At 39.9% G+C, this 26676-nt stretch overlaps 1 protein-coding gene across 3 annotated transcripts in view; it reads right to left on the bottom strand.

The window, feature by feature from the left end:
• Positions 1 to 26676, bottom strand: part of ppp1r16b (protein phosphatase 1, regulatory subunit 16B) — a 93212-nt gene that overhangs the window by 5613 nt on the left and 60923 nt on the right. For all 3 annotated transcript variants that reach the window (XM_040008155.1, XM_040008172.1, XM_040008164.1), the window contains exons 4-6: positions 16946 to 17091; positions 13208 to 13311; positions 5297 to 5421 (exon numbers count right to left, since the gene is read on the bottom strand). In XM_040008155.1, the coding sequence (XP_039864089.1) occupies positions 5297 to 5421; positions 13208 to 13311; positions 16946 to 17091 (375 nt within the window). The remainder of the gene's footprint in view (positions 1 to 5296; positions 5422 to 13207; positions 13312 to 16945; positions 17092 to 26676) is intronic.

Genomic DNA, 26676 nt, shown 5'->3' with positions numbered 1-26676 from the left:
TGAGACCGCAGAAGTAGGTTATGTTTGGGATAACAGAAAACACCATCTATTCACCAGTCTATCTTTTGGAAAATGCCATCAGCATTCCAGAAGACCGAATATCGAATCACAGCGTTCCTTTATAGGCATCTAAAGGCCGTGAGACACACAGAATTAGCTAAAGGAAACAAGCTAAAGTTGTCTAACATGCCATAAAAATACAACTAAGGAACACATGAGTTTAACAGAAAACATCACTGTAATTGTAAACCAATGTACCGGTGCATCCCATCAAAGAGTGGTTACATTGATCAAAACTAAAAGACAGCCTCCTCATTAAGGACAAACTTCCTCATTTAAGTCAGTGTCAGATGAGGCTGAGGATGACAAGTAATAATAGGACAAACCTGAGGCAAATGAAAAGATCATTAGCATTAGCCAAATGACAAATCTGACCTTTTGGCGGGACTGGACAAAAAGCCGCTGAAAACATCTAAACCCGATCTAATAACAGTCTGTCCCGCTTACTGAGACGTTTCACTCAAAACCAGAAATGTCAACCTCATGCTGACAGTACAGGTTAAGCCGGGGGACCATCAGAGTCTTTGCTGAGATTTTCGTTCCGAAACAAACCGGTGGACCGACACTGGGCAACACTGCCTGTGTCACCGTGCCAAAAGTTTCATAATGTCAGCATACTGCGAGCACTCCAGTTCCTCCCACAGTGCCACCAGCAGCATGTCCTGATTTACCCTTCCACTGGTCAAACGCATGCCGGGACAAGTACTCTCTTGTCTTCCGTTTTCACCCACAATCTAACGACATGCAGCTAAATGTGTGATTAAAGGACTGAAATAACCTCCATCGCCGTATCTTAACTTAACAATGCGTTTCACTTGTTATTTCCAGTCTGAAATGCTTTGTGTACATGTGAAACTTCACTCGCCTCACTCATTCTCCTTCACAAGGCTAAAACTATAGTTTTCTTAAAAATAAACAAAACCTGAGATGACAGTAATTGAAAAGAGAGGACTGCAATAATAGACCCATAAGTTAGGAGGCAGGCGCCAACGTGGTGCACTTAAGAAACTGCTCATCTACTGGGATTTTCCCTCACAACTGTCACTGGGGTTTACAGAGAATGATCTGTAAAAGTGAAAAGTGAGTTCTCTGGGTGAAAATGACTCATCGATGTGAGAGGTCAGAGGAGAATGGCTAGACTCCTTCGAGGTGATGAAGGCAAGAATAACTCAATTAAGCACTCATTACAACCAAGGTATGCAGAAGATCACCTCTGAACACTCCGGTCCAGTTTGCACACCAAAACTGGACAAAAGCAAATTGGGAAAAACATCCACTGGTCTGATGAGTCTCAATTTCTGCTGCAACATTGCGATGTTTAAGCAACATGAACGCACGGATCCATCCTGGCTTCTATTATATAGTAGTACAGTATTATAGTATACAGTTCAGGCTGGTGGTGGTGATGTAATGATATGGGGGGTATGTTTTTTGGAACACTCTAGGCCACCCATTACTACCAATTAAGCATCATTTATATGCAGCAGCCTGCCCAAGTATTGCTGCTGACCATATCCATCTCTTTATGACCACAGCATACCCATCTTCTGATGGCTTCCCCCAGCAGGATACAAAGCTCAAACCATCTCAAACTGGTTTCTTAAGCATAACAATGAGCTCACTGTCTTCAAATGGCCTGCACAGTCACCAGACATCAATCCATCCACAACCAAAACACAGAGAAACATTTCCAGCTAAATCTACACAAGGAAGAATTAAGGCACTTCTAAAGATATAAGGAGGTGTGTCCAGCGAGTGTATTTTTATATATAAACTTTGTGTTTATGTGTCCTTCGTCAGGTTTATGGCACAGAGAACAACACGTGACACTTGTTACTTTTCCTTACTTTGTTTACACTTTTTTTTGCATAAACTTCCAACAAAAATGAAAAATATTTCTCTTCTCAATCTGTCTGAAGTCACAAAGCATACAAATCATTGTGCCTGCACATCAAAACAGGATCATAAAAATGCATTTCACTGGAAAACAAAAGATTAACGTTACATAACTTCCTGTCAGTTCAGGGTCTCTTCCTCTCATCTGTGCCAGGGATTTTAATAAGGCATGCTCTAGTTTGCTTCATCGTGCTCGAATGAAGATTAACAGGATGTAGAAAGCAAAGGGACAAGCAGCTCAATCACACAATCTGTAGTAAGACTTTAAAGCTTAACGGGGTTATTTTGGGATACTACTATCCCCTAGCTACTTCCATCCAGTGATCCGTCACTGTGTTTCCCCCGTGTAGCTAAATCCCTAATACATAATAAAGACTTCATTAAGGCATCTGACATTATATGCTCTACTCAGTAAATTATGTGCTAATGATTTTTTTTGTACCTTGCTTGACTTTTATTGCATCACTGTACTAAAGTGCTAAACAAAACAAATTTAGGGACTTATTAGGTACACACAATCCTCGCGTACCTTTGCACTATGCAGCAAAGCATAAAGACATGAGGGCCTTTATTAGTTTTCATTCTCTTGTCTACTTAATCGCTCTGATCACACTTATGCATCAAACTTATAAACTTTAGGGGTCGGCATAAAACTCACACAAAAGGCCAACAGGAGCACACATACTACTGAAAACCAAAAATCCAATCTGACCATGTTTTCTTTGATGAAATGCTGCTTTTATGTTTCTTGTCATCTCTTCCCGCTCCTCTTAAATGCAATTTTATCATCACTACAGGTTTACTGTAATCTAACATTTGTTTAAATAATGACTGCAGGTATCCTGAGCATTCATAACTGGAGCACTCAGACCATTTAAAATCATACAGCTGATTTGTCTTTAAAAAATTATAATGAGGCTCTAAATGCCTGATTAGCTTTGGAGGTTTTACGGCCTCGCGAGACAGTGTTGCAGAGCACATGATCTTTGAAAGGTGAATCTGTAATAAAGACGGTCCACTGAATATTTACACACCATTTGCTTTTTTTCCCCCCTCTTTGTTCAGACCTGTGACGCCTGATATTAACGCGAGAGGTTTGTCTCTCTGCAGCACATCTGGAACCCGGTGGGTAGGAGGGTTCATTTCATGTTTAGCGCTCTATCTTATTTTATTTCTAACTGCTTCCTTTTCAAATGCTTTTTCTTCATTTCCTATCATACGTAATATTAAAGAAGATCAAAGTTTCCAGTAATGAGGTCAGTATATATCCAAATAATCCCTATGAGCCAGCAGCTCAGGCTTCACGCAGACTGCTTTAAATGAGCCAATTCAGACAGCTTTTTTCTACTGGCTGTGATGTTAATAAAAACGCATATCCCCAACATGGTCATCTCCGCCACACAGGTCTATGTGTGAGCCAAGAAGCCCTAAGGGGTGTACTATGGGGGGACAGCAAGCTGTGTTGAGCTTAAAGTCAAGAGTTTTCCAGTGTCATGATGGTGGCTCTGCTCTCTCTGTCTAATATTTTATACATACAAACTGTTGAGCCACACCTTACTAACGCATGAAAGAAGCACTGCTGAAATTTGGCTACTTTCAGTTTGTGATGCAGAAAATGTGTTTATGTTCTTGGTGCTAATCTGCTGCTGAGCCTCTTTTATAGCTGCTGGAATTACAGCTACAAGAAAAATGAAAAAAAAAAAAAAAATCCATTAATTACACACTGAATACTCATTCAGTCAATAAAAATAATTTCATTGCTGACTAAACTAAAATGATTTCCATGTCTCCTTTATTATGCTAAGGGAGAATCTCAGACCTGAACACAATGAATAATTTTCAGTATTTAAACGTGTAAAAGGTTTCCCAGCTCTAATGTACAGTTCATTTTAGAAACAAACAGCAGTATCAACACCGGGCCGAGCATTAAAATACATTATGTATATAATTTTCTCTCGTCTTCTTTGCAGCAACACGGTTGCATTTTACTGATATATTTTTTATGTTCTTTATAGCTCTCCATTTTCTGTTCATCTGATAATATTTCTGATTAGAGTAGATAATGCTCACTTGAGCCATTTAGCTCTGAAGAGTGAAATGATGTGTAAACACCAACTTTTACGTGAGCCTGCACTGATTCTGAAGAAGGAAGCAGCTTGGGTTAACAGAGAAAGTTGATCCCGACTGAGGGTTTGGGTTTTGTCAAGCCAGCTTGGCATGTTGAACTTGCTTTGCAGTCTATTCATCTGCTCATCTGCTATGCAGATCTTCTGTTTATATGAGAAACAGAAGAAAGGAGGGGAAGATGAGAGGGAAGCAAACATCTGAACAGAAGAAAGTTGCTTTAAAGTGTGCTACAACATCGTTTTTCTTTCCTCAGACAGTGGATAAACTGAGGCGCTGCACCAAGTCCCAGTGTAAGATGAATCAGATGAATTTTATAAATGTGTATCATCCAAAACTACTCTTGCAGAATCCAAGGGTAGAAATATGGAGCCAGAAATGAGCACAATAGGACCACTTTAACAAGCTTACATGGAAAAAATGGCTTCAGCCCAGAAAATAATATTAAAATCATTTCCTCTTTATTGCACCAAGATTTGTTTGCTTAGATAACCCAACAAAAATAGCAAGAAAAAGGCTTAAACCCCAATATTAGATACCTCCGGGTGATTCACCAATGGAAGAAGCCTCCAGAGCGTACAGACAATTAAAGCAGTGATATGGCAACACACTAACTGCATGGCTGCAATGCATGCATATGTCCACCCTGCTAATCTTTCCTAATCTTTGAATGTAGCAATCTTAATATCTGCTTTCCCTTTTTTAATAATATAAAAACATTTTGTCTGAAGAGCAAAAGCAGCAGCTGTGGTCCAGATGATATCACAGTGAAGATTTTAACCTCTCAAGACAATTTCTACCCTCATCTATGGCAGACTACTCTAACAAAAGCTACCCGCAGTAACAAAACACTTGTAGCCAATTTAAAGCCACAGTCAATTATATCTCAGACAATGTATTGTGGAGCAGCTACAGAAAGGCAGCTGCATTAGCTGCCTTTCTAACACCACACACAGAGCTTAGCTTTGCCAAATTAGTGCACCATCACTGAGTAACCTGAGCACATAAATCTGCCACTTTACATCACATTTTACATTAATCTAAGTGTATTTATGCAGTACATGCATCCAATTTTATCATTTTAAGCGAGCGCATTCTGTTCCACAGAAACAGAATTAAATGTTTACAATATTAAAGCAGCAAGAACTTCAGGGATGCCGTTTTAAACTGAGTTTAGTTGAGATTTTTAGAAGAAAATCAAAGCAGATAAACTTACCAGAGTAGCTCCCTGAGAGTCCTGCTGGTTGACCTTTTCTCCTTGACTCAGCAGTTCCTGAATGTCTCCTATCATCTTCCTCTCCGTCGACGCTCGCGTCTCGTTGATCATCTCCTGGGTGATGCCTGTCAGTCAAACATGCAGGCAGAGCAGCCAGAGTTAATCGCAGGGGAGTTTGGTCCTGACACTTTTAATATATAACTGCAGCCTGGGCTGCTGAAATGGACAGTTTTTGATGTGAGGCGAAACCCACTTGGGTATGATACCTCTGAGACACGTACCTGAAAAATAAATGTAAAAAGTTAGTAAAGCCTTCTTTAAACTGCAACTGTAACGTCTTCTTTTTATCTAAGGAGGATGTTTTCTGCCAGCAACAGTTTCCACAGTAGGTTGGAAGCAAAGCAGAAATAACTGCTTTTTGTTATCTTAGTTTGATAATATTTTAAATAAATGGTATTTGTAATAAAAAAAAATAATGCTAGTGTTGAAGGTGAATTTAATCTTCACATAAAAGTTTTTAAAATGCATTTATTTACTGAAAATCAGTGCAGAGCTGCAAACATTTGGACTTGAGCATCTGAAAGTATAAAGTGACCATTTTCTGCAGGTAGCAGAGTAGTTTATTCTCATGCTGGCTGTCCTTCCATGTCCTGGCAAAGAGGTTTGTTTGCAAAGACGGTTTGGCCCAGGTGTTTCTGGATGTCACTTCCCCTCTAAATTCCTCGCTTAATCCATCTTCCTGCTGCCAGGCAGGGCTAAATACTGAGACTGCCACACTTCAGCAAAGAAGTTATCCTCCTTCGGCTCAGTAACATTCGGCGTTAATTGAAAGAGGTGTCAGTCAAGACTGTCTCTTGTATTCTTGCAGTGTAACTATCAAAATATGTGAATTAACCTCAGAAGAGATCTGGAGCACAGGGTCAAAATATCTACACAACCAAAGTAAACACCCTGCCCTAATTTAACAAAAAAATAAATAAAAATAAAAAATGGGTAATTGAATTCTCATTCATCCTTAAAATGCTGTTTACGGAGGACACTCCCCTGGATCTGATCATTCTAACTTGAAATAAATTGTAGAAGCAGTCAGGTCACATTTGATTGCGCATTTTCCTTTGTTAGGATTTCAGCCCCGTGACCTTTCTCAGTAATAAATTTGTCACATAAAGCTAAAGGCAATGGCAGTCAGTCATCCACAACTCCTACTGCAATGTCGCTCTTTTGTTTTAGCAGGTGTCCACGCATGTGAAGGTTAACAGTCGTGATGAAGGGAGTTAAAAGGGTGAATTGAATTTGCAATCAGAGTCACCTGGAGGGGTTTTAAAGGCTCACGGATCAAGGAAATGACAGCCCCTTTAGTCGATTTAATCCATGCCTCCAGCAAATGTTTTCTTCTGTGTTTTCTGTTGTTTCTCTCAGATACTCGTGTCACAAATTCTACCTCTTTCATATTTTGATTTTGCTGCAGTGATGCGCCACAGCCTGAAAAAAAAAACTCCCAGAAGGATTAGAGGATGTCAAATCTAGAAAATATTCCTCACCCTCAAACAAAGGATTGTTCCCCCTGTTTTTAGCCTTTTCAGGAAACGTACATAACTGGCAGTAAATGTGACTACATTAGTTTCAGGTGCTTCAAATACCCTGTTGAGTTATAAAGTTGTATTTAACTAAGTAAACAATATAAATGAGAACAGACAAGAACATCGGGCGCAGTGAAAAACCTAAACCAAACAGTTCATAGCGGTTGGACAAAAGATCTGGTCAAATATTCACCCAGAACCATTGATCAGGTGTTCAATGTTTGTATGTGTGTGTGTGTGGATGCAGCAGGCTTGTATAAACATACAGTACATGAGGACATGATGTCATTCAAGTATACACAAGCAGTTATATTTTTGCACATAAGGCAACAGAGTGTCCTTTCTGTCTTAGGGGCTACTTGTTTAAACAGCTCCTAACTGCAGTGTTAAGCAGAAAGGAGCCTGTCTTAAACTGAAATGTCTGCAATTCCTAGTAAAGGGTAACCATGCTACCATGGCAGATATCTGGTATGGCAATCCTATAGCAGTTTCCTGCAATAGTACAGTAATAAAGACAGTGACTGCTGTGATGGCTGCACAGCTGGCTAAAGCTGTCTACACTGCACTTAAGGCCACTTGTATCTGTTTTTACTTACATTATGAAAATGTACTTATTCTTAATCTTGTGAAGAATTAATTACTTGGAAATAGGTTTTTAGAAATAAGTCACATAATGATTTTTTTTTGAGCTCCAGTCTTTTTTTCTTATTCACTGCTCTTTGTGGATTTGGCCAAATGAATTCCACATGATATAAGCAGATGTTATGCATGCTACATGGCTGATTTCCAACCCCTAGAAACTATAAAACTAGTATAAAATGAATAATTCAGTGAGTAAGTCTAATCAGCATCATTATCATAAATATAAATTCCTGCTAGGTTTGACGTCACCCAGTAACAGTACCCTAGTACCCACTCCAACATAGCCCATCACTATAAATTTTTATCCCAATACTGCATAATTCAATTCAATTCAGTTTTATTTATACAGCGCCAAATCACAACATCAGTCGCCTCAAGGTGCTCTATATTGTAAGGTAGACCCTACAATAATACATACAGAGAAAAACCCAACAGTCATATGAACCCCTATGAGCAAGCACTTTGGCGACAGTGGGAAGGAAAAACTCCCTTTTAACAGGAAGAAACCTCCGGCAGAACCAGGCTCAGGGAGGGGCGGGGCCATCTGCTGCGACCGGTTGGGGTGAGAGAAGGAAGACGGGATAAAAGACATGCAAACTAACCAGCTGACCTGCACTAACGGCTTGGTATTTCCACACACCTTTTAATAACACAACATTAGTATATTTACAGTATTACACTAATACTTAGTATAATTAGTATACTAGGTATAATCAGATATAGTCTAAGTATACTTAGACTATATCTGATTTAAAAACTAAAAAAAATGAGGACGTATTCACTAAGGCTACGTTCACACTGCAGGCGAAAGCGCATCAAATCCAATTTTTTTGACCCTGTACGACCCATATCCGATCATGGTATGACAGTGTGAACGGCACAAATCCGATATTTTCAAATCCAATCTGGGTCACTTTCCTATGTGGTACTGAATCCGATACATATCCGATGTTTTAGAAAGCGACTGCTGTTTTAATGCGACGGTCATGTCGCATTAAATCCGTCTTTTACGTCACTGACACAAGACAGACGTTCACATTATTATGTAAATAATAATAATGTTATGTAAATAACAAAATAACTTAAAGCAAAAATTGGGAAACGTGAAGTCCGAAGTCTTTATATTAAGGGCCATCAGTCAAACAATATTGTTTGCTCTGGGTCTAAACAGAGCGCGTTGTGTGTGACGTCTTCTTTTGCGCATGCGGGCCGCTTTGAGCGTTCACACTAGAGCGCGTTTGCTGTCGCATTTTATTTGTAGTGTGAGCGAGCAGACCAAAAAAAAAAAAATCCGATTTGATCAAAAAAATCGGAATCGAGCATTAAGACCTGCAGTGTGAACGTAGCCTTATTCAGCAATGCTTCTTTTAAACATAACCGTCTTCCTCTCTTTTCTCTCTTTTAGTGCTGCAATTAAAGTGTTTTTTTTTCTCTCCTTGGGAAGGAGCAACTTTACATTTAGCTCAGATATATTTTGTGAACAGTCTGTATGTTTGGTGTTACGTTTTGAGCTGTATGAAAAGTTGTATTTGAAGTGGTCTGGAACTTTTGTCTCTTAAGTACTGCAACTGCACCTTTACGTATGCACCATGAACGCATCACAGGGATGAGAAGGGAAAAGGGACGTCTGGAAGGTGTAAGCAGGCTATGGGATGTCATTATCTTCTTATTACTGAGCAGGTACCTCCAGGCCCTCACCGGAAGCAGTGCCAGGCTTCAGCACATTGAATAGTAGTATGCATTAACCTGCCAATCAGATTTCATTACTCAATAACTGAAGGTGTTGGAACACTTTTCCGGATCATTTGAATTTAACACCTGAACAGAAGAAACAGAGAGCAGGGGCTTGTCCACGGATAGTCTAGCTCTACTATTATGTGGTATTTTTGTGTTTGTTACAGGGGAAGTGAACTGATTTCAGCATCAAAACACAACATCCATGTTCATCAATATTCCACAACCTTAAGCCATTAAGATTTATTGTATTGTTTTACTGGAAGCATGTTCATTTTTGGCTCTTAGAATGAAACTACTGTGCAGCAGAGTGATTTCATCATGTGCCACCGTAGAAGAGAGAAAAGGTAAGAAGCTATAATTTTGCTGTCTACACAGTACAACCTGAGGAACTATGACTGCTGCTGCACTGGAATCGTGAGACTTTTTCCTTTCAAATAGCGATGCAGAACAGGCCAACGATATTCAAAATATGCACAAAGTGTTACCATCTTCCCTTCTTTATTGCATGTGTGGATTTGACTGGGCATTAAAAAAAAGGCATTAAAGGTGTCATGCCCCACTCTATTTTACCCAGATACACAGATCCGCTCCTTATCTCTGCAGCTCATCACAGATGAACTGGGCTCTCCGGGGAAGGATCAAGGAAGCACTGAATCCGTCGATGCTGCATATCAAGTGCTGTGCGTGTGTGTGTGTGTGCGTGTGTGCGTGTGGGGAGAAAGAGGCTGACTGTGTGTGCCCATCCCTGCAGTGTCTCAGGGGAGAGAAGTCTTATCCAGCAGTACAGTGCTGAGAACATTACGGGAGCAATTAGCAGCACCACGCTCCTTTTAATCAGCTTAATAATCATTCTTCTCACCTACTGTACCGCTATCTGCTTTCTGCAGCTTGAGAGATCCTATTGTAAGCTGAGAACCTCATTTTCAAGTGTCTGTTTTCCCTCTGAGAGCCCCCGCTCTCTGTCTCTGTGCATTTTCAACAATGCCTCGCATCCACACAATGTGGCTTCATGTGTCCTGTTTGTACTGTTAAAAAGATCAAAATTATTAACTGCAAACTTGTTTACGAGTGCAATAACCAGGCTTCTCGAGCTTTCGTTAACCAGGGAAATATGACTGAGCACCCCTGATGCTCGCCTTCAGTACCCTGCATCTACAGTCTCCTGCTTACTCACACCAGCTCCACACATGCATTTGGCATTTAGCAGTGTGCTGAAGGGCACCTTAACCAACTTAGGAAAGTTTCACCTTTTCTTTACTTTTTTGTTTTTGATACCACTTGTGAAGCACACCAACCAACAGCCTCGTACTGGTAAACAAAGAGGTGTGAGCATATGAATAAGCAATGACTTTTGTGAGGCAGCACGCTGCCCTGAAACACGTCGAATGTGTCTGTATGAGACTCGAAGAGAAGGATTAGATATGATTCATGTACTACTGAGTTTTTTTGTCTTTTTTAAAGATGTTTGTTGAATCGCTAAAGTGGAGGTGAAGTTAACAGTGTTAACAAAATGTTAGAAAGATTAATATGTGTGTACGATCTGGGAGGCAAAGAATACACTTTAAAACTTAGAAGCAAACTGTGCTGCACACTCACTCATTTTAATAAAGTAAGTATGAAGCTACAGCCTGTTAGACTGCTTCTGTACAGGAAAAACAGAAAGTTTGTTCTGGACAAAGCAAACAGCATTTTCCATAAAAACAAAATCAATGCAGAAGCAGAAGCAGAAAAAAAACTGCAGTTCAGTCAACAGTCGTGTCATGCTGGCCCCAAAAATCACAGTTCAGTCTTTTCATTGGCTGAGTTTGGTTTTAACAAAACCATAGTTAGTTAGGACTAGCCACACATACCTAGGGTCTGACTAAGTCAGTGACTGCCCATGACAAGCAGTTGCTACGTGAAATTGCTTGCAAATAAATAGATAGTGACCAGAGCACTAATTGCTCTGGTCACTAAGATATTGCCATGGTGGCCTGTAGTTTGCATGGAAGACAAGTGACAGTGAAACTGTGAAAAGCGCAACGCAATCTAACTGGGGACTGTTCACCTTCAAAGTAAAAGTAGGACTTTTTGAAATATGTTTTGGATGCAAAGGTAAAGCACCAGTTTTACTTTGAAGGCAAAAGTCTCTGTTTTGGTTTGCATCACACTTGTTTGCAGACAAGTGAAACTCTTCTATGCAAACCTTGTAATAAGCAACAGGAGCTTTTTGGTATGACAACATGTATCCACCAAACTGACACAACCACTTGCCACATTTTTCCCAGCAAACCAGGGGTTGCCAGGGGATGCTGACTGGCCTTGAAAGTGTATAATACTGGCACACCAGCTTTGCTAACCAGACATAAGTGGTTAGGACTTAGTAACACTAACCAAGCTAGAAAGCCATAACTAGGGTTAGCCAAAAACCCAACTGTACCCCGTTTCCTGGTTAATAACTACTAATACAACTGGAGGTCTGTGTGACGTCTTTGTTTTAGTCTATGGCCCAAAGGCAACACCATTAAACTATGTTGTAATCAGAAAGCAATTAATTAAATTTTTTTTTGCAATCTTTTTAATTGCATTTTGCAAAATGATATTTGAAATGAGCCACAATTTAGCAGCCAGTTCTACAATAGTACAGTGAAAACCGCCTGCTGCTCGTTTTTGTTGTTTTGTTTCCAGCCGTGAGAACACATGCCAGCTTGAGGATGTAACCATTTACCAGAAAACAACAACAAAACACCGAGAGCAGCTCGTGTTAAGAGGCTTGATTTTACTCCAGTGTAAATAAATTTGTCTGTTGCTTCGACAGCTTTTGTACGGGTCTTTCTTCACACCGCACAAACAGACAAAAATGCAAACAGCACGAGTTTCCCCATCCTTCATCACTGATGTGCAGTTATGTCAGCGCTGATCTCCTTGAACTCTCTTTCACTCATGTCGCAGAGACAAACTGTGGCGTCTGCAGCTGTTTACAGTGACACAGCATGAATATACAGTATCCTAATCTGCACCCCGCTGGCACAGAGAGAGAGAACTGTGAATACTTTCAGCTCCTCACAGTGTCAATCATTAAACTGTGCCTGACACTACGTGTGATATCAGGTCACAACTCCGATGCCATCTTCTTCAGCAATCTGTTCTTATGACAAGTAGACCGTTAAGACTGCCAAAAGCTGCAAGCCGCAAAGGTTAAAATAAGATTTGCATCTTCCTTCCTTCTCATCTCTAATTTTTGCTAGACCCGGGCTCTTAAACGACTGCTTTTTATAGCAGTCACACTTAAAAAAGTAACAAAAAGTAACAACACAGTCCAAGTGTTAAAGTACAAGGAAGCTGATTAAACTGTGTCTGCCTGCTTTAAAGTCCACACATAACCTGTCACAGCTTTATTCAGACTAAAACAGCAGATCTATACAGCAATACATGAACTTTGCCGTCCAGACAATGACTTTTAGACTGTATACAACTTTTAACTTTAACTTTTCTAACATAAGCTTTAAAGTAAGGTAGCGGTAGGCTGTGTTTTCGATAAGTCTAAGAAGCTGAGGCTGAGTTAGCAAGCTAGCCTCTTCTGGTAAGTCTCCTGGCGTTTTGGCAAAATACACAGTTGTCGACTAGGAATGAACAGATGTAAGCAGGGAAGGAAATGAACGGGTTGAACTAAGTGAATGTTGTTTTTCCTGGAAATATCTTGTTCACTGGGAGTCTAAAAAGAAAAAGGAAATGTTTCACAAAAAAACTCACCTGTGCTGGTAAAGTTAAAGTTACATTTAATTGGAATAATCCCAACATAAACGTACTTTGTGTAACATCATTACTCCTGCGCATAACTATGTAATCTTCTCTCAATTATCAGTCTGACAGTCTGCAGACAGACTGAATCTGATTCTAAACTTACTAAAAGATTTTATCATCTGTCTAACCTTCCTGTCAGTAACTTCCCCTTTAAGCATTTATTCTCTACCTCTGTTGGCCATGGCCGTCTCAATGATGTCCAGCGTGGGATCATCTTCACACAGGTCGTAGGGCATGTTCCCATCGGAGTTGACTGCCAGCAGATCTGCGCCACTGTGGGAAATGAGCGGATGAATATTTCAACAAATCCAATCAGAGTTAATAAATGCTCTGAATGTACAATATGCAGGGCTAACGACTCAATGAGAAAAAGTGTTCAATATATTACATTTCACGGCACCATCTGTGATCCTCAAAAGTCCTCAAAAGTTTAAAAATAACCAAAACAACTTGAGTCATCAGGGTAACGCCGCCCTGTTTTCATGTCCCGACCTACTGTAACACACAAAGATGCTGAAAACTAACAATCTATAACTCAAAGTCTTGGACGGGGATGACAAAACAAATGTGCATTGCACAGCACTAACTGAAGAAGCTAATTAACATCTTTCAGCCCAGAACAAATGACACTGCCTCATTCAGCAGTTTTTAACTTCATCCATGTCACAGCACGGTCGCTTTGACGAGTCCTGCACGTCAACAGATGGCAGCAGTGTGTTTGTGTGTGTGTAAGTCTCTGCATACAGGCTGCAGTTCAACCCGTCATGTTAACAAGCAGAAACAATACCAATGTGTACACGTGCAGTATGTTAATTTGCCTGTTTTGTCTTTTTGTGTGTACATGTGTCGCTGTTATTGCTTCATTAGGATGCAATTAAAGCCTAATAAACTCAGTCTAATTAAATCCTAATTAAACATGTCCACAATGTGTGAACTCATGAGTCATCTATACTTCTTACACGTATTTGCATCCAGTCAAAGACAGTAACAAGGACATTTTTGCCTATGGGAATTTGGGTCAGTGTTACTGAATTATTAACAACATCTGCATATCAAAGTTGGATAATAATTCAATCTCTGTCATTATTAAACCACTACGCATCCTGCGGCTGGAAATAATTCAGTATTATCCTTTACTGACCTTCAGTGGGTTTGCTTTATCTTCAAATATCATTATAACACTGATTTTTAGTAGAGGATAGTGTCATTTCCACGATTTTTTTCACTCTTTTTTTTGTATAATTTGTCACAGCTGTTAGGTGCATTAGCATTAATTGTTGCTTCTGTTGATTTTGGAACAGAAAAACCTAATCTGTCTGGACAAGAAAAAAATCAGGTTCCTCAAACTGCGTCTGTGGCAGTAGCTGCAGTTATATCTGTATATTTGACAGCATGGCAACAACATGCCATGCTATTAAGTTTAGACTATCGTGTAAGCACATGTTTTTGCCTGGGAAACCATCACAGCCATTCATTATACTGCTGGTCAATTTAAACTTTCAACCTAAAGTGGATTCATTACGGTTTAAAATAACCATGATTTCTCTTATACTGGCCCCTTAGCAAACTTTTTAAGCTTGGGGCTCTTTAAGCCAGGTCTTCTGATTGGCTGTCCTTTACAAACAGAAGAGCTGAAAAGCAGGTGGGAGGGGCTTCTATATTAAAATCCTCTCTTTATAACATCATACAGATCCAGGAGCACCAAAAAAAAGTTAGAAACAGCGTTTCAAGCCTCCTCGGGAAAATCTGTCCCACTATCACAACAAAATGAACAATAATATGGGAAACCATAACAGACCCACCCCAAAATCAAATTGTATTGTTTATTCTGTGGCCTGTAGAGCTATTCATACATCTGATGTTCACAGAAATCTTTATATCTTGTCACTATATCATAACTGTAAGCCTCTTCTCATGAACTGCAATAATGCAAGTGAAGTTTAGTAGAAATGAAGCACGTCTTTTAAACTTTATGACTAATAGTTAACAAATTAACTACATTTTGGGGCATTCAGTCTCGAACTGCAACTGTTCGGTTTGTTTATTTTTGTTGTTTTAATGCTGTGACGTGCTGATCTCAATATTTACCCAGAACTGACATGTTGAGCTGAATCCAGCAAAAACCTGATGTCATATTGTTACAGAGCTACTACAGGGAGTGCAGAATTATTAGGCAAGTTGTATTTTTGAGGAATAATTTTATTATTGAACAACAACCATGTTCTCAATGAACCCAAAAAAACTCATTAACATCAAAGCTGAATGTTTTTGGAAGTAGTTTTTAGTTTGTCTTTAGTTTTAGCTATTTTAGGGGGATATCTGTGTGTGCAGGTGACTATTACTGTGCATAATTATTAGGCAACTTAACAAAAAACAAATATATACCCATTTCAATTATTTATTTTTACCAGTGAAACCAATATAACATCTCCACATTCACAAATATACATTTCTGACATTCAAAAACAAAACAAAAACAAATCAGCGACCAATATAGCCACCTTTCTTTGCAAGGACACTCAAAAGCCTGCCATCCATGGATTCTGTCAGTGTTTTGATCTGTTCACCATCAACATTGCGGGCAGCAGCAACCACAGCCTCCCAGACACTGTTCAGAGAGGTGTACTGTTTTCCCTCCTTGTAAATCTCACATTTGATGATGGACCACAGGTTCTCAATGGGGTTCAGATCAGGTGAACAAGGTAGGCCATGTCATTAGTTTTTCTTCTTTTATACCCTTTCTTGCCAGCCACGCTGTGGAGTACTTGGACGCGTGTGATGGAGCATTGTCCTGCATGAAAATCATGTTTTTCTTGAAGGATGCAGACTTCTTCCTGTACCCCTGCTTGAAGAAGGTGTCTTCCAGAAACTGGCAGTAGGACTGGGAGTTGAGCTTGACTCCATCCTCAACCCGAAAAGGCCCCACAAGCTCATCTTTGATGATACCAGCCCAAACCAGTACTCCACCTCCACCTTGCTGGCGTCTGAGTCGGACTGGAGCTCTCTGCCCTTTACCAATCCAGCCACGGGCCCATCCATCTGGCCCATCAAGACTCACTCTCATTTCATCAGTCCATAAAACCTTAGAAAAACCAGTCTTGAGATATTTCTTGGCCCAGTCTTGACGTTTCAGCTTGTGTGTCTTGTTCAGTGGTGGTCGTCTTTCAGCCTTTCTTACCTTGGCCATGTCTCTGAGTATTGCACACCTTGTGCTTTTGGGCACTCCAGTGATGTTGCAGCTCTGAAATATGGCCAAACTGGTGGCAAGTGGCATCTTGGCAGCTGCACGCTTGACTTTTCTCAGTTCATGGGCAGTTATTTTGCGCCTTGGTTTTTCCACACGCTTCTTGCGACCCTGTTGACTATTTTGAATGAAACGCTTGATTGTTGGATGATCACGCTTCAGAAGCTTTGCAATTTTGAGACTGCTGCATCCCTCTGCAAGATATCTCACTATTTTTGACTTTTCTGAGCCTGTCAAGTCCTTCTTTTGACCCATTTTGCCAAAGGAAAGGACGTTGCCTAATAATTCTGCACACCTGATATAGGGTGTTGATGTCATTAGACCACACCCCTTCTCATTACAGAGATGCACATCACCTAATATGCTTAATTGGTAGTAGGCTTTCGAGCCTATACAGCTTGGAGTAAGACAACATGCATGAAGAGGATGATGTGGACAAAATACTCATTTGCCTAATAATTCTGCACTCCCTGTATTCCTCACTGCATACATGACCTTTTACAGCCTAAGGCAGTGCCATTACTCAATTTTCCTGAAGCATAATGAGTTAAATATTAGATTTCATAAGAACATATTTAGACTTTCGTGGTGCTGGTCTTTATCTCAGACAAGATAAGGGCTGTACTGCAGGAAATCATGATGTATCATATCTTTATGACTTACTGTGCGATGAGTATCTTAACAAGTCCTGCGTGGCCACAGGTAGCAGCAGCATGCAGCGGCGTCCACAGTTCGTTGTCCTGAGCGTTAACACTGGCTCCTCGGTCCAACAAGAGCTTCACCATCTCCTCATAGTTGTCTATGCAACACTGTATGGAGAGAGAGAGAGACAGAGGAAAAGGGAGGGAAGGAAAGGAGGAGGAGGACAAGATTAGATTTGGTTCAGGTTTTAGGAAATATTCAATAGCCCAGTATTTTCAGGATTTGAATTTCAGTGTGGGATTGTGGGTACTGCACATAGAGGAAGAGAATGAATGGATGGACCGATGGAAGACACAACAACAGAACAATAAAATATGTGCAGCTCACCACTATCCCCTCCTTACCCAAACAAGTGGTCACCCTTGTGGAAAACAGTTAACCCCCAATTTTGAAATATGACTTTAAAGGCCTGATCTAAAACCTTGGGGGGGAAAAAGTAGTAAGGAAAATACAAAAAAAAAGCATCTTAATCATTCAAGAATGACAACAAAACCATAAATAAGTAAGTACCCATTTGTGAAATCTATATAGTATTTTGTTAGGCTATCCTAGAGTACAAATCTAAGCAACTTTATACACATTCATCCTGACTTCTCAGCCATTGTGTGGGTTTGTTTCCTGGACAAAGGCAGAGGGTCACAGAGTATTTTGCTTGTAAAACTGGGTGTGATTACAGGGTGGAGAGGAAGGAGAATTTTCCATGAAAACCATTCTCCAATCAGACGGCTGTCAGCAGCTGCAGTTTGCTCCATCAGAGCCAATTAGTGAGTGTGGCAGTAACAACAAGTTACTGCCACAGATAACAAAAAACAAGAGAGAAAGAGGCAGGAAAGTGCTGAAGAAAAGGATGGAATTACTTTGTCACAGTGGGAGGGTCAGATATTATCAGAAAATCAAGACGTTCAGGGAGAACAGTTTGTTTCCAAAGTCTGAAAAGGGCATGCCAGCTAATGCCTCTGTTATTGTTTGCGGTGGTGAATCTGGTCCATGACATTTTTAATCAAACCTTCCAAACCAATTTTTATTTTTCTGCTTTGTTTTGTTTGTTCATTTTATACCAAAGAACCCTTGGACACCTTTATATCAAAGGAAATGAGACATCTGTCACACAAAAAAAACACAAACAAACAAATGCAAAATCACCTTTGGCAAATTGTTTGCTGACAATCCTGCTAAAAAACCCAAAAGTGCTTCAATGAAGAAAAAAAAGGGAGGGGAAAGAAAATAAAAGAAAGAGGACTGGCAGCAAATACAAAAAAATAAAGATAACAAGCAACAAAAGAAAGAAAACAAAATACATCCACTCAGTAATCCGCTTATACTGTGAGGCTTTGGCGAGCAGCAGCCATCTCAGCATGTATTGGAAACCACGATGTTAACACACAAGTCTCAAATTGTTTCCACTTTCTAAATCCCTGATTGCAATCCATCAAATCACAAGCTCCTCTGTTCAACTCCTGTGTGATTATATTCTGACTTCAATTCTGCAATTTGGGTAAAAATTAGTCAAAGTTTGTGAACTACAATTTTCTGTTAGCTCACCATCCCATGTCTTCAGATTATTGATAGACTCTACTTTTCTGCAGTTTAATACTTTCTAAAGTGACATTTTTTTGCACCGTCTTCTCAAATGTGAGGGTTTTTCGGCTCTTCTTTATTTCATCTGATTGCGAATTGTTTACTTGAGAATATAATCTACAAGGAAACATTTTGTTGCATGCACAGGTTAAACCTATGCGCAAGTTATACGATGCTAATCACTTCTGAGCAGAAAAAAAAATAGACATTTTCTGTTAAACCAACTGTATGCTTATTTTTAAGCGGCTATAGGTCGTTTTACTTGTATATAAGCAGTTTAATTAGAGTGAACCTGCTGTGCTCCATATTACTTTTCCTTAGTACAGCCTGTCAGCCTCACTCTCTTATACAAAGCTCCCTTTCCTTAAAGGCCAACATCCCTTTAAGCCATTTTTCTTCATATTGGTTTCCAGTCCCCTGGCTTCTAAACAGAACCCATGACTTAGGAAATATTCAATGACTTGAACACCATCCACTCCACATAACACTGTGAAGGTTCTGAAACAAACAAAAAACAAAAAACAAAAAAAAAAAAAAGACAACATAATTTCTCATTCTTAATAAGAAATGATAGTTTCTGGCATCTGTCTGTACAGGTAATTATTCAATCTGGAATAAGAGAATGGACTGTTGGTAATAATTTACTCATTAACTGCTTAATATGGCATTTAAGGTGGATTTGATGTTTAATCCGCAGACAATATAGAAGCTAAGTACAGGGTGGGCCATTTATATGGATACACCGTAATAACATGGGAATGGTTGGTGATATTAAAGTCCTGTTTGTGGCACATTAGTATATGTGAGGGGGCAAACTCCTCAAGATGGATTTACAACTCACAATGTTTAAACAGGACTTTAATATCACCAACCATTCCCATGTTATTACGGTGTATCCATATAAATGGCCCACCCTGTACTGTAACATCACCCATGGGTTTCTGGAGGCTTGTTGTGAAGCAATTATACTTTCGCCATCTTGGTTTTAAAGAACTAGATGTGACTACGAGGGTCAAATGTCACTATGAAACCACTCACTCATTAACTAACAACTTAAATCTGCCGTCTATGGTTTAATCACAAGCATAATGGCGTAGTATAACAACAGTGATGGTAGGAATAATATCAGAGTAAATTTTTCTGTGACATACAATTGTCATATCATAATATCAGTGGCACAGTGCAGAACAGTGTTTAAAGCCCAGGCATGCCCAACAACGAGAGCAGCGTGTCAGCCTCCAATGATGATTTAGTAAATAGTGAACTTTAACAACCTCCAACAAAAGAGCAAATGTTTGATGGGTTAGGGTTAGAGGTTAAAGGTTAAAGGTTAGGGATTTTCCATTTCAATTTTATTATGTGCAAGCATAGTGCAGGGTCCTGAAGAGTTACAAGGTTAAATTACTTGAGTTATTGTTACTGTTGAAATGTTGAGCATTTCAGTGGAAAAGACTACCTGGGATACTTTTGTGCTTATGCTTTGTATGTATACCTGTATCTCTAATATTGCACTATATTACTGCTGCTGGCACCTTGTGGCAACAGATTCCAATTTTGAATCACGGGCGTCTATGATCCATGAGCTCACTGGAGAACAGAAGGATGGAAAATGCGTTCATTTTGTTTGCACTAATAAATGCTGCTGTCTGCAAGCTGCAGAAACTGATGTTCAGTATTTTTTTTTCCTGAACTGTCAGAAATACTGCAAATTTTATTGAAATATTCTGTTAAAGTTTCACTTCTAATATTACATTTGGTACCTTTCAAGATGGTCGAGGACAACTTACGAGCAATTAACAAAACCACAGTATGGATAAAATAACAGCTGCAAGACAGCATAGAATTAAAATTCACAACACACCAAAATCAAACAGCATAGACATGTTTTCAGAGATGTTTTCAGGCTGGCTTTAAAGACAGGGACAGGATCAATGCTGCAAATGTGGTGCAGGAGAGAGCTCGAAAGAAGGCGGAAAGCTTTTTGGTAGAAAGCTCAAAAGCCCAAGGTGGACAGCCAGGCAGCTGGTATAATAAGAGTAACAGAGGAGAGTACAGGAAGGAATGGCAATGTGCAGAAGGTGAGAGAAAAATGAAGGTGCGAGATTGTGGAGAGAGTTGAAAGTAAGAAGCAAAAATCTTAAAATTAATGCAGCTGCTGAAGGAAATGAGTAATATGTTCTATCGAAGGAGTTCTGGCTATGAACAGCTGAACCCTATAGAGAAGTTTAAGATTTTTACTTTAATAAATATGATATATAACCAGAGCACGTCCAAGAAAACCAGTACTGATGTACAGGATGTATGAAGCCGACCAATATCACATTGGTAGAAATATGCAGGCTGAGTGATATTATTGATGTGCGTTTCAAAATTTAAGGCATTATGGAAAACAGCAACTAAGCTCTTGATCTGGGAAGGAGGAACGATTTGAGAAGTGGCAACGCACAGAGCGAGCTTAGCACATTTGTTCAAAAAAAGTTTTAGTTGCCCAGTTGTTACACCACTAACAACTGGGCAAGGTTGTGAATTGAAATGTTTGCACTGTACATGCTTTACAGACTTACAGACTTGACCAGACTTTAATCTCTTTAAAAGAATATCATGAGAGATTGTATCAAAAGGCAGAACTCAGATCAAGAAGCAACCCAGAGTCGGCTGCCATCAGAAGATCATTTGTGATCTTGCCTCTGTACTGTGAACTGGCCGAAAACCAGACTGAAATTGTTGAGATGATTGTTAGTAGGGTATGAATAACTCTGCAAAGCAGCATTCTTTTTTGTTTGTTTGTTTTTGAAAGAAGAGTAATGTATGGTAATTATTTTGGTTGAAAGGGTCTTCTTAAGAGTCGAACTTATCAAAGCTGTTTTAAGAGGTAGGGGGGGAAAAGGACAAGATTTGGGAAAAGTAAATTATGTCAGTTATAAAAGGAGCGAGAGAGAATCAACAGGACTTGGCCCCCTAGTTGACAGTGGCTCTGAGGTGTAGTGGTTAACACAGTTGTTTTAATGCATGAAACATCCCCAGCTGGAGGCCAGGAGGAGACCTAAACCCAGCTGTGGTGGTCCCTTGGGAAATAAGGGAGCAGCTGAAAGCAGCTAAAAGCACCCGTGCAACCGTGGTGACAGAGACCCTTTCTAAGGTCTTAAGTAATTAAGCTAAAATGTCAAATTAAGTATAAAAAAAGTTTTAATGTCAGGGGTGTAAAGTAGTTAGTAAAATGTTTTTCTCCATCTCTCTCTAATGTCTGTGTTACACCCGCGAAGCAGTTTTCACTTTTTCCACTTAATAACTATACCCAGTAATGCCAGTGGCTCCCTTTTTACACTCTGCATCGTCTTTTAGCAGCGGTTAGAATGAACGTCAGGACTTCTCAAATTTCCCCCTCATCTTTGAATTTCCACCATAATCATCATATAAACGTTGGGAGGTCGAGGTGCAGAGAGATTTTTTCTTTTTGTGGATTTGCATAAAAGATGAGCTAAAGTGCAATCTCTAGAGATTTCTAGTATCTCAGAGTAGGAGTGAAAGAAGGGAAGGCAATAACACAGAGCGAGGCAAAAACATAACTATAAGCCAACTGGAGAGAAATGCCAAGGAGAAGAAGCAGGAGGGCAGATTAGAAGACAGAAGAAAGTCACTTTGGGATATGTAAACAACAACCGCAGACTCCAATCTTCAGCATCATTCACATAGAGTCCCTGCTTTCAAGTAATTTTAGAAGAATTAGCAGCCTACTCTACTCAAACTCAGAGACCAGAAACCTGTGTTACATTTGACGATAAAGAAAATCCCTTTAGGATCATTTATCTATGTCATGAAACCAACTATAGCTCAGCTGTGTCTGTGAGATGATGTGACAGCTCAGACTGTTACCTTCTGTACCCCATACAGTACATCCCCTCTGGCTCTAAAACAAACCCTCAATCTCCATTCTTTCCATTACTTGCACTCCCTCTCTGACGCTGCCCTCCAGCTCTCTGATAAAACGTTAATCTTAATGCTTGAACAACAATAAAAAATAAAAAAAAGACTTAAACCACACTGACGTAAGAGAAACTGATTTGTGTACATTCTTTGGAGTTTTGTAGTGTTGACTTACAAGGCTGCTCAGATAAGGCACATCTGACACGAGCGTGTGATGGTGGGGGAGTACGTGAATTAATATACAGCACAAGAGAGGAAATGAAATTACAGCACAGATGCCGAGAACAGACAGCAGGAAGACAGATAAGAGGTAAAATGGATGCAAAGAAGAAAAAAACGAATGCTGACTGGAAACATGTCGAACTGACAAACACATCCTTTCAGAAACGTTTTAGTGCAGGGGAAGATTTTCATTCTGAAGATTATCGATGAGAAGTTACGAAATGAGGTTTTGCACCTGATCTGCAGAAAACCTTACAGGCTGTCTGTTTAGTTAATGATCATTTTGGATGGATTGATCATCATCAACATTAAAACATAATCATCAATTAAGACAGAGATATGGTTTGAAAGAACCAAATACAAGTTTAAAGCAACAGGGTTTCTTCTGATGGTAAAGTTAGCAAACTTAGTACATGTATGATTCTTGTGCTGCTACCCCAAAATAAAAATATCAGTGGTTTTAACCAGGAAGTGAAACAAGAAGTCTGGTAAGTCAATGTTGGACTAAATATGAAGTGAAACAATCCAAACTTATTATTGGCCTTGGACTAATAATAAGTCCATGTATATATACAGACACACACACACATAAAAAAATGGCTATAGCCTGGAGATCCAGGACCCAGTCGCAGAGCGCCGGAGGAGGTGCGCTCAGACGTTTCTCTTTTTCTCATGATGCAATTTGTCCTTTACTATCAATGATGCAAATAGCGAGGCGTCAGACAAAATTAGCAGGAAGGAACAAAGTATCTTTATGACCTCCTTCTGATGCTGCCAAAAGCAGAAGTGGTATTCTGTGAAGGCTGCTCTATGTATGTCAATGACTTCCAGTGTTGATGTTAGAAAAGAAACCAAATTCAAAGGAAAAGACAGAAGTGCATGAGTCACACATCTCTTTTTTTTTTTAAACGTGCGCGTGTCAGTTGATGCATGTGTGAGCATATATGGTGATAAATTGATAAACTGGTAATTCAGTGAACAACTTATGGGTTTCATTTTCCATCCGAGTCTGGTAATTGGCAAGCTGCAAGAGATAATTCAAAAAAAAAAAAAAAGTGAACACAAGCTTGTCAAAGACATTCAGTACACTGTGTTGGCTTATTCCAGCCGGCGGCAACGTCCTGACAGATGTCATCAGAATCAGAAGAACAGGCTGCAACCTACACACAGCAGCTAACATCTAGGCTAATCTCTCCAGCCTTCTGAATACACCCACATGCTTAAGCCCACCTGCTAGCTAACTGCTTGGCTAATCTCATTTCCTGTGACAAACAAAAAACACACACTTTCACCCACGAGCTACGAAAGTACTAAACTAAAGACAATGAAGCAAACAGGAAAATAATGTGCCATTCATGCAAAGCACTGAGAATGGGAGCATGGCTCAAACAAAGGCCCAGATTATTTCTGTGTGCCTGGAAAACAACGGCAACAGTCTTACCGTGGGCTGAGAGGACCACAGCTCGGGTCGAGGAGCGAAACGATGAGGAAATAAGACCAAGTATTTGAATAGGGGCAGAGAGGGCAGGCGGTGACGGGCCTCGTACTTAAATCAAAATACCGAGGGGTTAAGTGAGCAAGAGCAGGGCCAGCCCGCTGAGACTACAGCTGATATAGCAGGAGACTAGAGGCTGAAGGGGGTTTATATTTTACTATAGCTAGAGGAACAAATCCAAATAATAAAGAGTACATTAATATGAATGAATAAAAATAGAGATGCCTTGTTGATGAACTGCAGAGAATTAAATGAAATGGATTAAGAAGTGGGGCATCAATGGATCACCATATACAGCCTGAAAAGCAGATTTCAGGAGTGCAACACAATTTAAACGCCTCCCGTGTCTCATTTCCTCTGGGTTTTTTCCCCCGCCTCCATCTCACAGGCATCATAGTGCATCTCCAAAGAAAAAAATGCATATAAAAGTATAGTATATCAAAGAAAGTATATTAATAAGAAAGAAAGCAGGTTATTACTGAATTTTGGAAGCAGAGTATAAGAAGATGATGTCGAAAGGCTGGCGTGTCTGAGTCCTCCAAGGCTGAAGTAATGAAGAGCTGAATGACTAATGAAGAGTGTGGAACCACACAGGAATGCCGACTCACAATTTTACAGCTCAGTCTGATCAAACCCTGCAAATGATTATACGGCACGAGCATCAGTCATCTCGCTACCAGTCGGTCTCCCTGCATAAATATCTGCCTGAACACAGCTAATGTTTTTTTAATGTAACTCCAGCAGTCTGTTACTGTTCGGGGTCATCGTGCCCACTCGACAACATGGAGGCTCCCACCGGGCAAAACACTCAGAGCCGGAAAACAGCTGTGGCTCGCCCAAATATGGGACAACACAAGGCAGGTGTGTTTAGGAAAAAAGAAAAATAGAAAAAACGCTGCCTTCCTCTACCTCAGAATAGCTTCAAATCAAAAGTATCCTTGTTTACCTCCATTAACTGCAGATTTCAGATACTGTAAAGCCCTCCAAAGGTTATAACATCACCTTAACAAAAGAAACGGATACGATTTATGGTACATAACACATATATGTAGATAATATTCCAATAGGGCAGCAGCGTTCACTCAGGGCGTCAGGAAGACAAACAGTGTCTGTTTCTGAAAAAAGCTAAGACAAATTCAAAAGGGTTGGATGAGGTGATTCATTTGTTGCATCATACAGAAAAACAAAGTGCTCATTTTACACAGAGCCATGAATGTGGTTTCCCCCGATTTCAGTCTTTATGCTAAACTAAACCGCTGCTCATATTTACCACAGAGGCATGAAAGTTTTATCTTTTATCTAACTCTCAGCAAGAAAACAAAACGTCAAACGGTGAATAACTAAGGATTTATGCTTGAAGCTAACAAGGGCCTACAACAGTGTGCTAGGTGTCTGATATTAATGTTTTGACTCACTCTAACTTTAAAACCCTGAAAGCCATAGATTTTAACCCGAGCCTCAACTCTCGCGGCCCGGTACCAAACGACTCATGGCCCGGGGGTCGGGGACTGCTGTCCTAAAAGATTTAGAGAATTTAGAGAAGAGCAGTGGGCCAAACTCCCAGCTGAGATGAGACAAGAAATGTCTTAGCACTTGCCAACAAGGCTTTCTCCAACTACTAGGCCATGTTTTGGTTGGGATTAAATTTTAACTTTAAAAAGAAAAAAAAAGAAGCTGAAATTGTGTTTTTTCTGGAGTTTTGGTTGATATTCTATCTCTGTCCCTTAAAATGAAACCACCATAAAACCTTTCATGTCTTTGTAAGTGAGCAAACATACAAATTCAGCAGGGGATCAAATAATGATTTCCCCCCAGTGTATGCTTTACTATTGTACTCGACAAGCTTCCTCATCAAACTTGTCACACTTGACCCCCTATAGCAGGGTGCTTGAAAATGACACCAGAACACATTAGAGGCTCTCACCGCTGTGTTTTATTACATGATTATTTTGGCACGAACATTTACCCACCAGAGTGGAAGCTACACCCCTGAGGCTCATCCACTAAATGGAACATTTACCCACATTTGGCAGTTTGCTGGGTGCTAATTTGAACTCTGGATGTCAGAACTTATGAAATAAAAGAGCAGTAAAAATGTTTAAATGCTGCAAATCACTGTAGAGTAAAACTGTTATTGCCTGTATGGCAGTACTGTAATACTGTGCATGTGCATATACTTAACAGACAGAAACAGTGAAAGCAAGTTTTTCCCCCTCAGATATTTTCAGGGTGAGCCCTCTGAACTGGCAGCTGACTACTTCCAATACAGCAGTTTTCCTTAAAATGAAGGACTGAGGCTGCGTTTCGTGTCCACGCTCCACTCACATTTATGCAAACAGACAAATGCATGTACGCTGATTTTAGACATCCCAGCTAAAGGAATCTGGATGCATTCATCAAAAAAACTGTAGTAAATACTGCAGTGTGTGTAGTTGTGTTATTGTACATACAGTGACCCCCTGCAGGACGCCTC

Source organism: Simochromis diagramma, unplaced genomic scaffold (genome assembly GCF_900408965.1).
Source record: "Simochromis diagramma unplaced genomic scaffold, fSimDia1.1 OVJJ01000320.1, whole genome shotgun sequence".
NCBI lineage: Eukaryota > Metazoa > Chordata > Actinopteri > Cichliformes > Cichlidae > Simochromis > Simochromis diagramma.
This window is presented reverse-complemented; position numbering and strand designations above follow the sequence as displayed.